Below are 17,277 nucleotides of genomic sequence, written 5' to 3'. Positions count from 1 at the left end.
ACTGCAAAAGCATGTGGTGTGAAGGCTATGGGGAGTCGCACCTCTGAAACAGCAGTAATGCCTCCACTGAGGGCAAATGTCCCAAGGAGGACTGGTGACAGGAACAGGCCAGCCAGGGGCCTGTGGGGGCTCTTCCGGTAGTAGCGGTAGATGAAGTAAAGGCTCTGCGTGATCCGAATGCCCATGTTGAAGCAGTTGGCCAAGATGAAGCCCACGCTGCCACACCAATGGGTCAGGACATAGGATAACACCAGGAAGGAAGACGACAGGGCCAGCATTGTAAAATTGTACCTGGGGAGAGGAAGACAGGCAAAGCAGGGCAGTGGGTACCTCATCCCAAAGCAGGGCTGCTGCAAAGAAAGGGGCTGTGAACATGAATTCACCTCTGAGATCCCATGATCCAGGTGATTTTTACATCAAATGTTAAGTGGATAACATGGAAACGTCACTGTCCCCCTCAGCCCTGAATAGAAGAGTAAAAAAATGAACAATTCAATGTATTTATGGTGTTTAAGGATAACAACTGGTTAAGTGACACTTTGTAATCAAAACCCATAAAAATCCTGTTCAGCCTGCCTTAATGTGAGGCGCAAGAATATGACACGGGTTCATGGTTTTGTGTGGACAGGCACTGTGAGGGCTGTTGGGAATGTGCTGGTGGACAAACACAGGGCCCTTTCCCTGTGGAGCTTGGATCCATCTTACAGACAAGGAAACCAGGCCCAGAGAGGCTGAGGAATCTGCCTAAGGAGTGAACCAACAGCCCAACCTGACCCCTGGCCCCTAAACTGTAGCACTGCTTCCTTTGGGAAAGGCAGAAGCCCTGTAACCTTTGCCAGCAGATCTCACTCAAAGCAAGTGACCAGCTTCCATAACAGAATGGGAAGAGGGAGCAAGGCCTGGCCCACTGTCAGGGTTTCCCAGACTCTCACACATCCCTCCTTGGCTCTCCATCCACCTTTCTAGAGCTCTGTGGGTCCTGTGACTAGAGGGCTTACACTGTTCCTTTCACTTCTCTGATTCCATGGCAGTACATCACTTAGTTATCTTCAGTTTTCAGCTCTCGACTGAATCTCAGAAAAGATAAAAATCTTCCAAAAGGCTTGTGGTACAACCATGAACCAAATTCTCCAGCGTCTGGTTTCTGCTGAGCACATAGCAGGCAATCTAAGTATACAGTTGTTGAGGAAACCAAACCCCTGAGATCCCCAAGTTGTGTCAGCTGGGTTAGGAAGCCTCAGAGACCACCACTCAGCTTCTGCACAGGAAGGAGGGGTGGCGAGAATGCCACCGGGTCCCCCAAATGCCTGGGTCCTTGTCCTTTGGCTGACCAAGCCCAAGGTGATATGGGAGACGTAATTATCGGAGTGTGTGGCATCAAGAATACACACACACATACACACACACACCTATACTCTAACAGGGGACAGAGCTTTCATCTAGAATTCCAGAGAAGTAATTAATTTGCTTCTCAGTCGACACAGTTTCTTTTTAATGAGTAATGAATGGAAGTACAAGAGCCCACATCTTTACAGATGAAGCTTCTTCACTAATGCTAATCAATAATCAGAATGGCCAACTTTATAACAAGCCACTGAGGGTGGGCCAGTACTCTGACCAATTTCCAAAAAGAAGATGATGTGTAATGTTTGGTTCTTCTTCAGACCACAGGTTCATAAACTTTCAAAGTCATGTTCACCCAACTCCAAGCAGAAGGAAAACAATGAATGAAACTGGTAGCTAATTCATGTTAACTCTAGCAGGGACAAGTCACAGTGTGGCTTCTTCGGTGTAGTCACTTGGGAGGCGCTAACAATGAGGACGTCTACTGTTTCTCATTAGAAGAGGGCTCTGCAACTGTTGAACTTTCCAACACAAATCTATAGTCTTAAAGGCATTATCCACTTCAGGATAAAATAAGAATTTTAAAGATAAAATTAAAATGCCACTTTGTAAATCAGTGGGAAATTAGTCAGCGACAATGACTATTTTCTAAGGTTTGGTTAACATAAACAGGAAGTTATTTTTAATCAGGTTTATCAAAAGATAAGCAACTGAAGTGTCCCCCAGTGGGTGCTGGCTGAAAACATCAAGGTACGGTCGTAACAATGTGGCCAGGTAACTACGTAGAGGACGGCACGGGTCTCTTATGTGCCTAGGTGAGAAGACGGCACTTGTCCTTCATTCAGTCAACAGTACGGAGTCCAGCTCCACGTGGGGCACTCAAGGGCCGACAAGTTAGACAAAGGAGCTCTCAATCCTCGGCCTCTGCAGCACTGTCCCCTCTGCCTGGAAGGTTCTAGCCCATCTATACATGGCAGACTCTTCCTGGTCATCGAGGCCTCAGCCTAACGCAACCTTCTCAGAAAGACCTCCTGATCTAAAAGGGCTCCCACTCTCACCCCATAACCCTGTTTTAGTTCTCCATGCTGCTGCTACTGCTAAGTCGCTTCAGTCGTGTCCGACTCTGTGCGACCCCATAGACGGCAGCCCATAGGCTCCACTGTCCCTGGGATTCTCCAGGCAAGAACACTGGAGTGGGTTGCCATTTCCTTCTCCAATGCATGAAAGTGAAAAGTGAAAGTGAAGTCGCTCAGTCGTGTCCGACTCTTAGCGACCCCACGGACTGCAGCCCACCAGGCTCCTCCGCCTATGGGATTTTCCAGGCGAGTACTGGAGTGGGGTGCCATTGCCTTCTCTGTTAGTTCTCCATACAGCACAATTTTCTTACCTATTTACTTGTTTGCTGTCTGCTTCCCTTATTGTCAGCTACAAGAGAGCAGGGATCACGTCTGTTTTGTTCATGGCTGTACTCCTGGAGCTTAAAGCAATGTCTCTTAGAGAACAGATGCTCAAAAAAATTTGTCAAATGAACAAAAGAAAATGAGACAGGCTTAACAAAACACAACCAAGATTCTTCAATGGGGCATAATGTGAAGCCATCAATCTTCTATGTAGATTATGAGGTTATTAACAAAAAAGGAACTTGCAGCTCAAAGGACATTCTAATATTTCACATCCAACCAAATGCCTTATTTTTATTAAAAAACAAATACTGATTAACCTGTAGTTCAGTAAGTAAAATAGATGAAAGCTACTCAATCATACTACAAAAAAATCTTACTACTGTTTTATGTTTGGCTAAATTCATAGAAAGGAAAAAAAGGCTGGGGTCAGTGATGAGCTCAGGTGCTCCACGTGTTCAGAACAAGACTGGGGGTTGGGGCCAGGGGCCTAGACAAAAAGGGGGCTTCTACATTTAATACAAACTTGGAGATCATGCTTAAAACCACATTTTACTCTTAGGGGAAGTGAGTTACTTCAAATGAGAATATGGCTCTGTCTTTTCTCTATGTTGACGACTAATACCATGAAAATCATTTTCTAGATTTTAATATGCTGTCCAGGTCCCATTACAACTAACTTAAAAACCTGCTTCCTCTGGTTCAATGCAATATAAGAGAAACCAAAGCAATTAGTCACTGTCTGTACTCCCTCATGATTTGTTGGAAGATAATATATTTTTAATGTTTTAAGCAGGCTTAGTCTTGTTTCTCCCTTTCAACATTAATGCTGCAATTATTTTAACAAAATTCCCTTCAAAGAGAGAGATTCCTAGTCCAGAGTTCTTTCCAACACACTTCAGTACCTTATTTAGTATGTTTTAAATTATATTTTAAAATTATTTCATGTTAGAAGCACCTTTCAAGTAAAAACATAGTATTTTCAAAATTAAACTTAGAGATCTTTTTATCCACTTAAAAAAAAAAAAAAAGGACAGACTCAAAGCAGTGTATAGCTATAAATTTAACTGTCTGAAGTAAAAACCATGTCTAGACCACATTTGAAAACTATGGGTTGTGACCTAAAAGTGGGCTGGGAAATCAATTTAGAGCATCATGACATGGCAGTTTAAAAAAACTGAAACAGAATTAAAAGCCATCATCAGTGTGTTCTGTACCTGGGGTACTTGTTGCTTTGTGGAAGCCTCGTTTCAGTCACACCTAAATATGCACTGGGTCACAGGGTTCAACAGTTTTTACTCTGAAAGCCGGTCTGGGCCAGCAGTTCCTCAAGCCCTAGCTATCATCAGCGATCTCCTGGAGCTGACTCCTTGGCCCAAGCCCCTAAATTTCAGTTCAGCTGGTGTAGGAGAGGGCTAGAACTTCTGAGGGGTTTAATCAATCTGGGCTGGGACCACTGCTCTACACTCCAGCTCTCAACTATGGTGTGGCCCATAGGTCACCAAACCTCTGAGACAGGCCACAGTGGGAAGCAGACAAAGGCTGCTGTGAATGAGAGGAAGGGCTCCCCCCGTCTCTGAGGTATCCTTGCCCACCTTCCCGTACCCCACCAGGCCTCTGAGGGGTTTCAACAGCACTCAAGGCACTACAGAGGCAGCCTGAAACCCCCATGGGACCCAGACCTCAAGGGGCAAAGGGATAACGAGAGCCACTGGCCCCATTTCCTACTCCCACCCCGTCTCCTCTCTCTCCTTTGCCGCTAACAGTATTATCCTTCTTCTCAACTACATCCTACAGTGATGTCTTCAGATACTACCTTTCTACTTTTGGCATTTGGGACACAAGAGATGAATGATCCTGGGTGTGGATCAGAGGCTCATACCGGAAGCTGACATCAGAATCATTGAGGAGCTTTAAAGAAAACATTTACATGCTCAGGGGCTACTGATTCTGTAGGTATGGTAGGAGAGAGAGTGGTGGGAGTCGAGTGGACAGGAATCTACATTTCTAACAAGCTCCATTGAGCATTCTGACTCACAACCAGTATTAAGAACTACTGCTTGAAGCTCAGGGCAGAGGTCCCGACCTCAGGGTCAATGGACGGGAGAAAATGTGGCAAATCTTCTATGTGCACTTGAGTCTTTTTCTGAGGAGACATGTCACAGAGCCCTGAGGTTGTCCATAAATCTGCTTTTTTAAAAAAATTTTTATTTCTTTATTGTTGGCCGTGTTGGGTCTTTGTTGCTGTGCTCGTCCTACTCTCTGGTTGCGGTGCTAAAGCTTCTTGTTGTGGTGGCTTCTCTTGCCGTGGAGTATGGGCTCTAGGAGGCCCGGGCTCAGTACTTGTGGCTCATGGGCTTAGTTACTCCAAGGCATGGGGAATCTTCCCAGACCAGGGATCAAACCCGTGCCCCCTGCACTGGTAGGTGGATTCTTAACCACTGGACCATTAGGGAAATACCTGTAGACCTGCCTCTTGAGGAAGCTCCTGAGTAACCCTCTGGAGCACTGGGCAAGGAGGTGGTGGAGGAGGGGTCTTGTCTGGTGCCTGCCTCTGCCAACCAGGACTAACACAGCCCTTCAGGGCCTAGATTTTTCCCTTGACAAAGGGAGGCGAGGAATAGTGGCTGCTCCCCAGCCCTCGTGTGGAGAAGACTCACTGAATGGTGCCTGAGGAAAGCACCGCACTGCAGGCTCTAAAAGAGTCTTCTATAAATACACATTCAGAATGAAAAGAAAGAAGCTACTTCATTTTGGTGGAAGGCCATGATTACAGGTGTGTCTTGAAGGTTACCCACCTGTCTACCTCCGCTTTGCTCATGGCAGCAAATGTGAAACACTCAGTCACTCCATTGATGGCAAGGAGGAGGACGTAAAGACAGTAGGCTCGGAGTAGGACAGGACCTGTAAGGAAACAACCTGCTGAGATTCCAGAGCCCAAGGGGGAGGCCCCTGTGCATCCTCACATCGGCTGGGTGGCCAGAGAACACCAGAGGGGTCATGAGCCCTGCTGGTGTGGTCACTGGGCAGATGCGTGGTCCTAACTATCTGCAAGGACTCTGAGCATTCCAGCGCACTGACCAAAATAAACAGCTAAAAACAAATGGACAGTTAGGAACAGATATACAGATCTCTTGCTTAGCAACTAAAAGCTTATCTGGCCAGCAAACAAATCTCACTTTTTGAAACAGCATGAAGAAGCCTGCTAGTCTGAGCACTCAGGGACACTAGTGACCCTGCAGGTGAAGACAAAGTCAGCTGAAGCGGCCCTGAAGCAGCCCAGGACTCAGGAGCAGCAGCACACTAAGGAAGCAGAACGCCCACAACTCTGCGGGGAGAGTCAGGGTCCGTAAGGTTATTTTCTTCTAGGTGCTACAGCTAACTAACAAGCTTTGGGGAAATCTGCTAACAGAAGATCAGGAGCCTTAAAATGGAATTGATCCCCTCTTTCTTGTTTTTTTTCTGCTGTGCTATGTGGCTTGTGGGATCTTAGTTCCCTGACCAGGGACTGAACTCAGGCTGTCAGCAGTGAAAGTGTGGAGTTCTAACCTATAGGATGGGAATTCCCTGAGCCCCTCTTTTAAAAGGGCCATTACCGAGAGGCAGTCAAGCAGTTTCCAATAAAATAAACATGAATGCAACCTACGATCCAAAAATTCTACTCCTGGGTATACAACCAGTGGAAATAAATGCAAATGTTCACAAAAACACATGTACAAAAACATCTGTAGCAGCTTTATTCCTAACAGCCCAAAATGACCACAGACAGGATAAAGGATAAACAACATATGGGCCATCCATACAAAGAAATACTTTTCAGCAATCAAGGAGGAAAAAAAAAACTATTGATCCATGTGAAAACATGCATCAATCTCAAAAACTTCATACTGTGGGAAAGAAGCCAAATGTGAAAGTGCTTACACTGTATAATTTCATTTATACGAAATTCTTTTTAAAAGTAATACTAACCTATGGTGATAAGAAATCAGAGCAGTTCTTGCCGCTGAGGTACAGTAGGGCAGCTGGGTGGAAAGGGCCCTATGAGAACCTTCTGGGGTAACGGAAATGTTCTGTATCTTAATCTGGATATTGGTTACAAGGTGTAGACATTTGTCGAAACTCTTAGGAGTACAGTATTTTACTTTATGTAAATTAGACCTCAATAAAGAAAAAAAAGAAACCACTAAAAGAAAAGGGCAGGCCAGGGGGAGTTCCAGAGTCTCAGAATCTGAAACTTAGTCATGGCTATGAAAGCTGCTTAACATGAAAGGTCCCCGTGCCACGGGGACACTAAATAGTTTCATGGCCATCAAAAATAACAAAAAGAAGTGATATGGTGGTGAGCTGTTGAGGAGGGGAAGCATTCTGTGGTCCTATGATTAGGTCTCAGTCTTCAGTGAGCTTTTGCCTCTGGACTGTGAACTTCACAAACATTTCCAAGTTTTTTGCTCCCCTCTCAGATGAGATAGGATTGCTAGATTAGACTGGAGTTGGGGATCAGCACACCTTACAGACACTGCAAGCTTGGTTCCAGACCACTGCAATAGAGCAAATATTTTAATAAAAAAGGTCACATGAATTTTTTTGGCTTCTCAGTACATATAAAAGTTATGACAACATACTGTACTGTATTAGTTGTGCAACAGCATTATGCCTTAAAAAAAAAAGTAGTTACCTTAATTTAAAATAACTTATTGCTAAAAAATGCTACCCATTATCCGAGCCTTCAGCAAGCTGTAATCTTACTGGTGAAGGGGCTTGCCTGATGTTGGTGGTCTAATGGAGTTGATTTCATGGGACTGACTGGATTCATTTGATTTGATTTGGTTTGATCTGACTGAATAAAAAGAACTGCTGTAGTAACAAGAGAATAGACTCTTGTATGATTTCAATACCTTTATACTCTGAAATTTTTGCACTATGTTTTTGTCCCTGGATGTTTCATGGTCTCCCAGTTTATAGTCTATGGGAACTTGAATAAAATTTGCATCCTACTATTGTGTGAAAAAGATAAAATGTTAAAAAAAAAAAAAAAAAAGAACTGTTTTAAATAGGCCTAGGAATGGGATAGTGAGCTATGGGTGAGGAGAAGCATTCTATGGTCCTATGATTAGGTCTCAATCTTTAGTGAGCACGCCTCTGTATTGTGAACTTCCCAAGTATTTCTGAGTTTTTCTCTCCCCATTCAGGTCAGGATGGCTAGATTAGACTGGAGTTGGGAACCAGCACACCTCAGAGATACTGTGGGTCAAACAACCAAAAAACAAAACAAAGACAAAAGGAGTACTAACAGAGTAGCGCTGATGGCCCTCTCTTGGGTTCCACATTTTCATCATGTCAGGTTGCATCTCATTCCCCCAAATTGCTGCAGAAGTAGCTTGGCCCCTGCCACAGCCGTGGGATGACTCCAGCAGAGGAGGCAGGGACTAGGGTCTGCCTGTGCTGGCTCGAGGCTATGCTCAGTGTGCTTCCTGCTTCTCTCCGTCCTCCTCTCTCTAGCAGAGAGGAGCGGGGCTCCTCTCAACCTGCACCTCTCACTTGGTAACTGAAAGTTGACGCCACGTGGACAGCACGCTGCTTTGCAAGGTGGAGAACACAAACACCGGCATGAAACGGTGATTCGAATAGAAGGGTTTTGAGTCAACTTTTAGGGAAAGAGGTTGGAATTGGGGAACTTGCAGATGGAACCTTAAACTCTGGGTTGAGCTGAGTGGTAGTATGGGTTGAATTAAATTGCCCCCAAAAGTAATGTGATGGGAAAGAATCTGCCTGCAATGCAGGAGACCTGGGTTCGATCCCTGGGTTGGGAAGATTCCCCCTGGAGAAAGGCATGGCAACCCACTTCAGCATTCTTGCCTGGAGAATCCCCATGGACAGAGGGGCTGGTGGCCTACAGTCCATGGAGTCGCAAAGAGTCAGATGCAACTGAGTGACGAACACTTTCACAAAAGTAGTATGAAGTCCTAATCACCAATAACTTAAGAGTATGGTCTATTTGGAAATAGAATCTTTATAATAAGTTAAAATGAGGTCATCAGGATGGGCCCTAATCTATTATGATTGGTGTCCTTATGAAAAGCAGAAGTTTGGGCACAGGGATAGTCACAGAGGGAAGATGATGTGAGTATACACAGGGAGAGGACAGCCACGTGATGGGGGTAATGCATTTCCCAGCCAAAGACTGCCAGCCAACACCAGAAGCTGGGAGAGGTGAGGAAGGAGGCCTCCTCTAGAGCTGCCACAGAGAGCAGAGCTCTGCTGGCTCCTGGATTTCAGACTTCTGCAGAACTGTGAGACAATCAATTTCTGTTCTTACAAGCCACTTGGTTCATGACAACCTGTGATCCCAGCTCTAGGAAACTAATATTAGGGGCCTGAGAAGAAAAAAAGATTTTTAAAAAGTGAAAAAGGAGACACTGCTTTGGGAAAGCAAGTGTTCTCCTTACTGGCTGCAAATAACAAGCTCTTCCTTCTCCAAAAAAGAAAAAGTAAAAGAAAGGGCAAGAGAGAAGCACCTAAGAGATGAATGTGAGAAGTCTCAGGGAGATTCATCGAATGTTTGTATTTTCCTTTAGGATGGAAAAGCTAGATATGAGGAAAACGTCTGATCAAAGTCTCAGACCACTTCCACAGCCCCTAATTACACACAAGGCTGAGCCCAAGTACTGCAAAGCAAACCCTCAGTGCTCCACCAAAGTCTGCCTGCGCTGCAGCCAAGTCCCACTTTAGGAAAGCAGCACTGCTGCTGCTGCTGCTAAGTCGCTTCAGTCGTGTCCAACCCTGTGCGACCCCACCGACGGCAGCCCACCAGGCTCCCCCGTCCCTGGGATTCTCCAGGCAAGAACACTGGAGTGGGCTGCCATTTCCTTCTCCAATGCATGAAAGTGAAAAGTGAAAGTGAAGTCGCTCAGTTGTGTCCGACTCTTAGCGACCTCATGGACTGTAGCTTACCAGGCTCCTCCGTCCATAGGGTTTTCCAGGCAAGAGTACTGGAGTGGGGTGCCATTGCCTTCTCCAGGAAAGCAGCACAGAGGTCTCTCAAGGAGCCACTGCAGGTCTGGTCACAGGGGAGTCCACTTCACGGTCAAGGACAAAGGCAACATGCAACTGGGGCAACTGAGGACAGCAGCGCTGCAAGTTCCACTTTCCAAACTAAGTGGCTGGGCTGAGCCATGGAAAGTTCCTCATTCTTTTCTGATTCAGTAAGACTTTCTGGAGAAAGTCAATGTTTTGTGAGTATTTAAGGGAACAAAAAAAAGGCTGTGGCGAGGAGTACTGGGGCGGAGAGCAGCAGTGTTAATATCTTTGGCACAGGAAAGGCATTTGGATTTGCAGCACTAGTCCGGAGAGTCGAGAAGAGGGCAACAAGAAGAGGGGTGGTGTGGAGACAGGGAAGGAAAGCCAGCAGGCACCCTGGGGAGACACACTCACCCTCCCAGAAGGCACACACAGCTGGAAATTTGGTCAAAATGAGAGGGAGCAGTGATGAGGAGACAGATGCTGGAAGACCTTGCTGCGGCAGGGATGTTGATGGAGGCCTGGGTCAGGCAAGAGACAAGGGTCCTAAAGATGCTGCAGTGACTAGAGCAAACCATACATCCTTTTCAGAGACTAAGGAACCAGACCATTCTCAAGATTCTTCTGTCTCTGAAGATGAGACCAAGAGAATATCTTATTGAGTCTAAAATGATTAATGACTTTGACATAAAACATCAGAGACATAATTCATTACCTTCATTTATCAAGTAACACTGACCCTTTTAGCTGACAAATCTATCATCGGTGCTCAAGACTGGCACCAGCATCTCACTTGAGTAAAAGGACCACACAATGACAATGGTTTGTTGATATATCTTCAGTGATTAATGACTTAGGCAAGTGAATACTACGTTGATGGGACAGCCCTTCCCCTGTGGCACTGTCCTGTGGCTGCATTACAAAGGCTGCTCCTTGGTGATTACCTTTCTAGAGGGGCAGAGCTGCTGTGAAATAGCCTGTCCTGCTCTCTGTGCACTGACTTGCTAATGGCTTCCTATAGTTGCCTGACCCAGGGCACTACAAACCACATCATTGGTTTCACAGCAGCTGTTTGTCCAAACCTAATGACCTTTGTTCTTGTGTAGAAACTCAGCCCTTCTTTTCCTAATACTAAATGTTTGGGCCCATTATAGTGGAGACAAAAACATGCCAGTGATCTTGCAGAATGGCATCTGAAAGGGCCGTTTACATTTGAGACAGGGCATTAGAAAAAAGTCTTCAAGGATCTTGTCTAGTGATGTGAGGAATTAAAAACATCTTTGCTCAACCCAAGAGGAAACACTGTAAATGGATTGCTAGTCCGTGACCCAGTGCATCTTGAAACTGGTAAAGTCCCCAGGGCCCAGCGATGCTGTGAGACACTCAGTGGCCTGGGCACCAGGTGTTTCCAAGTTAGACACACTCGATACTTTTCTCTTTCAAAACCCAAGAGTCACTGGATTAAATATACCATTTTATTTGCTGAGATCAATTTCATTCTCTGCAAATGGCTCTGGGTTATCCTTCAGAGGCTTTTATGCATCAGGCCGTGAGATTTATGTGGCACTTACTGTCTTCAGAGTGTTTAGTACCAAGCGGAGACTCATTAGAGCCTGCTCTCTGCCTTCCTCACTTACCCTACAGGGAGCACAGGGAAGCACTTGGCAAAACACATTTGAGGCCTGAAAGGAAAGCTAAGGATTCCTAACAACTTCTCCAAGTGAAGTTGTGGGGACTGATCAACCTGGTGCCAAAGCCCCAACTGCACCCTGAGCTGGTGTGACCTCAGGTGCCCCAGCCATCGGCAATCTTCCTTATACAGACACACATGTCAACCGTATCTAAATTTCATAAGACTCCTCTCCTTCAGTTGGGAAATTAGAACAGATCTGGAAAAAAACTCTGTGCATACCTGATCCTGAGCTAAGCATGGCCCCACCATAGATGTCCAAAACCAGCTGAGAATAGGCAAAGCCAAAAACAGTGATGGTCAGGCCGGTCAGCAGGGCCAGCTTTAGCAGGGACTCCAAAACCGCAGCGGCCACAGCAACATCCTCCTGGGGCCGGGGGAGAAGGAAGGAAGTGGGATGAATCATGAGCTGGAGAGAAACCTCCCATCTGGCTTTCTCCCTTCGCTATTTCATGTATCACTCTTTCAACTGCTGAGAACCATTGCTGCTTTTCTACAGCCTGGGTTTGTTTCTACTCAATTAACAAAAAGAGGAAAAAAGACAAAGTGTGCCTCCTTAAGAAAGCAGGGGAGGGTTAGTTTTTAACTCATTTAGGATAACTTGTCTCAAATGTTGCCTAGGAAACACTCACTTTCCCTCTGACATTTACTCTTAAAGGGACACGTTTTTACAGCACTAGCTAGCTTTGTCAGTGTGCTTCTGACAAAACAAGTCCAGTTTCTGGTGTTTCTGTAATTGACACTGAGAAAACATTCCTAAATCAGACTAAGAACCAGATTGGTTCATTTTGAAAAGATATTATGCATGAACTGTTGTCTGCAAAATATATTCTAAGACACATAAGAGGCTAACTAGTTTGCTTTTAATTCTAAGTCAGACATTTTCAATGATTCTAGGAAAAGGGAAGTTTCTACACCCAAATACTCCTGGATTAAATCTCTTCTATTTTTACTGGCCAGACTACGTAGATTCTCAGGGTCAGAATGGAGCTCTGGGCACATCACAGTCCTTAAGAAGCTAAACAACTGTTGTGATGAGCGAGACCAGATGCCCCGTGTTTTCCTCTCCATGCCCTCAATTAGCCTTGCCCCAGTCTCTGCATCCTTCGGCTCATCTTTGGTTCTTGAGAGTCTGAGGAGGGGGGAGGCAGCCTCATTCTTAAACCTTAGACCATAGGAAGGGGTCTGTGCTGCACTGGGGACAGCTATAGAGTTCTGAGAGGGCTGGGACAAAGAAAAGGTCACAGAGGACAAAGGGTGAAAAGAAAGGGCTGATCAGGAGGAAAAGGAGAAGCTGGAAAGAAGAAGTGAGCTCAGGATCTTGCCATCATTCAGAATGTGAGAGGAGAATGAAAACTAGAAGAAAATTTCAGATCAAACAGAGGGAAACAGACAGCTCCTCATTTCTGTCTTGTTGATCCTGTACACTTGGAAGATGGGGACATGAAAACCAAGACTACCTGCTTCTGAAGTGTGGCGTCCTTTTCTCTTTCTAGCACCTTAGCAAAGAATATATAAAAACTCTCCTCTATTGGCTGGAAAAGTAATCTGGCCACAAGGGAGCCAAGATTATTCACTATATCATACACACCTACAAAACAAAAGAAAAAAAAAGAAATAACAGTCTTATTGGTTTTTCTATTTGAATTTTTATAGCACGATTAACATTTTTTCTCATATAATTTTTTAGATTAAACTTTTTGAGATAATTATAGATCCACATGGAGTTGTAAGAAATAAAAGGGAGAACCATGTACCCTTTACCCAGTTCCCCCCAAATAGTAAATTCTTGAAAAGTTACAGCAAAAGATCATTGATATAAATTCAGTCAGGACACAGAACATTTGCATCACTAGTACTTTTTTATAAAAGTCATAATGCCAAGTTGATTTTTTTTTTTTTTTTATTTCTACTACTTAGGGACAGTATTCAAAAATAAATGTGAAAAAATATTAAGACCTATTTAGCCACACACATGGGCCAAATCTTCATGACTGTGATGACCTCCCTGTAACTCTGGCACCCTGTGACCCCCAAAATGAGCCCCAGAGCTCTGCAGAAAGCTGGGTAAGGACAGGGAATCCCAACAGAGAACTTGCTGCCCAAGATACATAGGAGGGAATAGTCAAATATACATTTATAAAGACCTACAATTTTCAATCTTCAGGATTCACTTTTTATAATCTTCAGATTTATTTTTTCATGAAATGTATCCAATTACAGGGGCTTCCCTGGTGGTCCAGTGGTTAAGAATCTGCCTTGTAATACAAGAGCCTGCGCTCTGCAAAAAGAGAAGCCACCGAACTGAGAAGCCCGCACGCCACAACCAGTTCCTGCACGCAGCAACAGATCCAGTGCAGCCAAAAATAAATAAATAGATAGATATTTTAAAAAGAATCAAACTACAGAGGCAAACATTAGAAAGTGTCGTGAAGATAGCTCATCTTTAATTAAAACACTACAGAATTTCACCTTACCCTGATCCCCAAAATTTAACACGTTCAAGAATGTCATCACATATCGCTCGCCTGTAAATGGAAAAGCAAAATAATTAGCATTTCAAATACACAGTATTTTCTTGCTTCCTTTTCTCTTATTGTCTATTGTCTCTTCCAGTTGGTAAATACTGTCAAAGCAGAAAAATTAGACACTTGGTTAATGACATGGTCCTTGTCCTAATGTTGATTTAAAATAATCTCTAATAACAATTTGGAAAGTGCTGGTGGCTTTATTGATAGCAAAGTTACAAACCAATTAAAAACAACAAAAATCAATAAAACCTGATATGTTTTCTTAAAAGTGTGAAGAGTTACAGAAATGTTAATAATAAAAATGATAATCTCAGGTTTTCAGGGAGGTCAGATAATCTGAGTGTAAATTCTGTGAAATGAAAGGTCCATGATAAACTGCACAGACTCATCAGAAGTTTCCTCTCTGAGTGGAGAAAACTCTGTGGAGGCCAGCAATTCTCAGCAGTCCTAGTTCACAGTTCAAATCTAAGACAGTCTAACACCTTCAAGGTACAGACATTAGCCCTGAGCCCTATTCCCCACTTCCATGAATATTCTTATTATCCCTGAATGGGAAACACTGACCGCTATGGAGAAGGAGCACTGAGGAGGCCACAGCCCTGAAGGGCCAACTCTCTCCTCCTAAACACTTTCTCAAAGAAGAAAGCAGCATTAAGAGATGAGAATGTGATATTCTCTCAAGTCCCTCTCCCGATCCTTTCCTCCCTACAATGTCCCATTTTAGGCAGGGTGGTGGCAGGGACCTCTGCAGATCCTTCCAGGCATGGGCCCTCCAGTATCTCTGCTCTTCTCTAATCCATCCTCATGGCTAACAGTTCCAGCTTTTGCAAATACAGATCTTAAGTCATCTCTTCTTTCACTCCTTTAAATGGCTCTATTGTGTTTGCAAAAAGTCCAAGTGCCTTGGTTTTGCATTTGGGACCTTTTACAGGCTGACCTTTGCCAACAAAGGTCCGTCTAGTTAAGGCTATGGTTTTTCCAGTGGTCGTGTATGGATGTGAGAGTTGGGCTGTGAAGAAAGCTGAGCGCCGAAGAATTGATGCTTTTGAACTGTGGTGTTGGAGAAGACTCTTAAAAGAGTCCCTTGGACTGCAAGGAGATCCAACCAGTCTATTCTAAAGGAAATCAGTCCTGGGTGTTCATTGGAAGGACTGATGCTAAAGCTGAAACTCCAATACTTTGGTCACCTCATGTGAAGAGTTGACTCATTGGAAAAGACTCTGATGCTGGGAGGGGCAGGAGAAGAAGGGGACGACAGAGGATGAGATGGCTGGATGGCATCACCGACTCGATGGAAATGAGTTTGAGTGAACTCTGGGAGTTGGTGATAGACAGGGAGGCCTGGCGTGCTGTGATTCATGGGGTTGCAAAGAGTTGGACACAACTGGGCGACTGAACTGAACTGAAAGCTATCTTTTCAGCCTCCCTTCACCAGCCTCACCCCAACCTCCCACCATCACACTATCATCCTCTGCTACACCCTACATGGAGGTTTTCACCCCTCCAGCTCTTCTGAGTCAGGCTGGGCTGGTGCTCCCAGGCTCAGCTGTTGGTATCCTCACCACCTGCAATGGCTTTTCTGCAGGGACCTCCCTGGGTTCTGGCACAAAAGGCATCTCCCTCCCACATTCTGTCAGCTCCCTGAGGAACCATGTCTCGGTCATCTCCATGCCCCTGGCTGCCTAGCAGAGCTCCTGGAAATGAGAGCACTCAAGAGATGTCTGGATGAGCTGACGTTTCCAAGTACAGCCCGTATCAGAGTTAACCACACAAATGCTTTAGTCTCTGCGGAGGGAATGAGCTCCTTGAAGCCACGTCCTGTTCCTCAGTCATCTGTATATTCTCAGCACATGACACACAGTGTTCAGGAAATGCGGGGGTAGAAGGTAACAGCATATATGTGTGTGAGAGTGTGTATATATACATGTGTATACACACACACACATTTTTGCTATAACAACAAATGATTTTAAATTTTTTAGAGCTGTAGCTTTCAGAGAAAAAGAATCTAGGTGTCCTTGTCAGGCCCCTTCCTTATTTCACAGCCATGGAGAGGGAGGCTGTAGGAAGTTCCTAAGGCCCTTTGCCAGCCAGGCCAGGATGGACCAAAGATGAAGCAGGCCCCCCTAGGGAGGCTCGAACATGTGGCTGACAACCTGCCACCGTTCACATGACTAGCCACAGCAGTACAGACAACCAAGTTAGGGCCATTCCTAAACTCATTCAAACTGCCCTTTAAACTTTTGAAAGAAAAAAAAAAAGTGCATTTAAGTAACTACCCGTCCTCAAACTCCCTCCATTGTTTTGCCTGTTCTAACAATAATGTGACCTATCACAATATACAATTTCACTATAGCTACCTTTCTTTACCAAAAAATAATTGCTGTGGACTTCCCTGGTGGTCCACTGGCTAAGGCTCTGTCCTCCCAAGGCAGGGAGTTTGGGTTTGATCCTTGGTCAGGGAACTAGATCCCACAAGCCACAGCTAAGACCCGGTGCAGACAAATAAATAAATATTTATAAAAACCCAAACCTTGCTGAATACGTAGCAACGTTCCAGGCCTAGCAGGGTGTCAGGGAGACAGTGGTGAACAGCATGCTCCCTTGCTCTCAAGGGTTAAGGCACCTTCACTCAGCTCTCTGAAGGTTTCTGACCTTTACTTCCTCCAGAAGTCCTGTGAACAGTTTCACTTTTGTGATGGAAATGTTATGGCCTCAGGCTAGAAACAGGTGTTCTCAAAGCTCGGGGAGCCCTCAGGTACCTCCTAGTTCTATCTTTTAAACCACAAATGAGGGAAGTGAGGCTTAGGACTTCTCTTTGGAAGTATAATGAAGAAAAGTAAAGAAGGTGGACAAAGAAAAACAACAAGATAGGAACAGTGATGTTTGTATTAGAATGCTAGAGTTTTAGGAAACTTTTTCCTATTTTCCAAAATTCTTGTAATGGGATTATATTATTTTTATAATTAAAAGATAGTTTCTGAAGACATTTAAAAACATGTTCAGTAATAGATACATACATGTACAGACACATGAAATTTATAGAGAGAAACTACTACCTTCAGCAGCTTATAGCTGCCTCCAATCTCATTCTTTGAAATAAAGCTAGGTATAAATACACACATATATATATATATAAAATAAGATGTACTTTCAGCTTCTGGTTTGTCCTCTGCATTAGAGTTCTGTCACTGTTAAAGTGGGAAGTCCTAAGAAGTTGGAAGGTTGACCAAACTATCCCACCGGTGAATCTTATTGTTAAAGAAAATATATTTGACTTAACCCGAAATATTAT

The 17,277-nt window shown here is 44.4% G+C and overlaps 1 protein-coding gene across 6 annotated transcripts in view; it reads right to left on the bottom strand.

The window, feature by feature from the left end:
* RFT1 (RFT1 homolog) overlaps positions 1–17,277 on the bottom strand; it is a 48,351-nt gene that overhangs the window by 10,232 nt on the left and 20,842 nt on the right. For 5 of the 6 annotated variants that reach the window (XR_008705918.1, XR_008705919.1, XR_008705920.1 and 2 more), the window contains 5 exons: positions 13,929–13,979; positions 12,912–13,042; positions 11,674–11,818; positions 5,543–5,648; positions 42–291 (listed from right to left, as the gene is read on the bottom strand). Coding sequence is in view for 3 of the 6 variants with exons in the window: in XM_055557133.1 (XP_055413108.1) it covers positions 42–291; positions 5,543–5,648; positions 11,674–11,818; positions 12,912–13,042; positions 13,929–13,979 (683 nt within the window). In the remaining 3 variants the exon portion in view is untranslated. The remainder of the gene's footprint in view (positions 1–41; positions 292–5,542; positions 5,649–11,673; positions 11,819–12,911; positions 13,043–13,928; positions 13,980–17,277) is intronic. The other variant, XM_055557134.1, reaches the window with a different exon arrangement.

This window comes from Bubalus kerabau, chromosome 20 (assembly GCF_029407905.1).
Source record: "Bubalus kerabau isolate K-KA32 ecotype Philippines breed swamp buffalo chromosome 20, PCC_UOA_SB_1v2, whole genome shotgun sequence".
NCBI lineage: Eukaryota > Metazoa > Chordata > Mammalia > Artiodactyla > Bovidae > Bubalus > Bubalus kerabau.
This window is presented reverse-complemented; position numbering and strand designations above follow the sequence as displayed.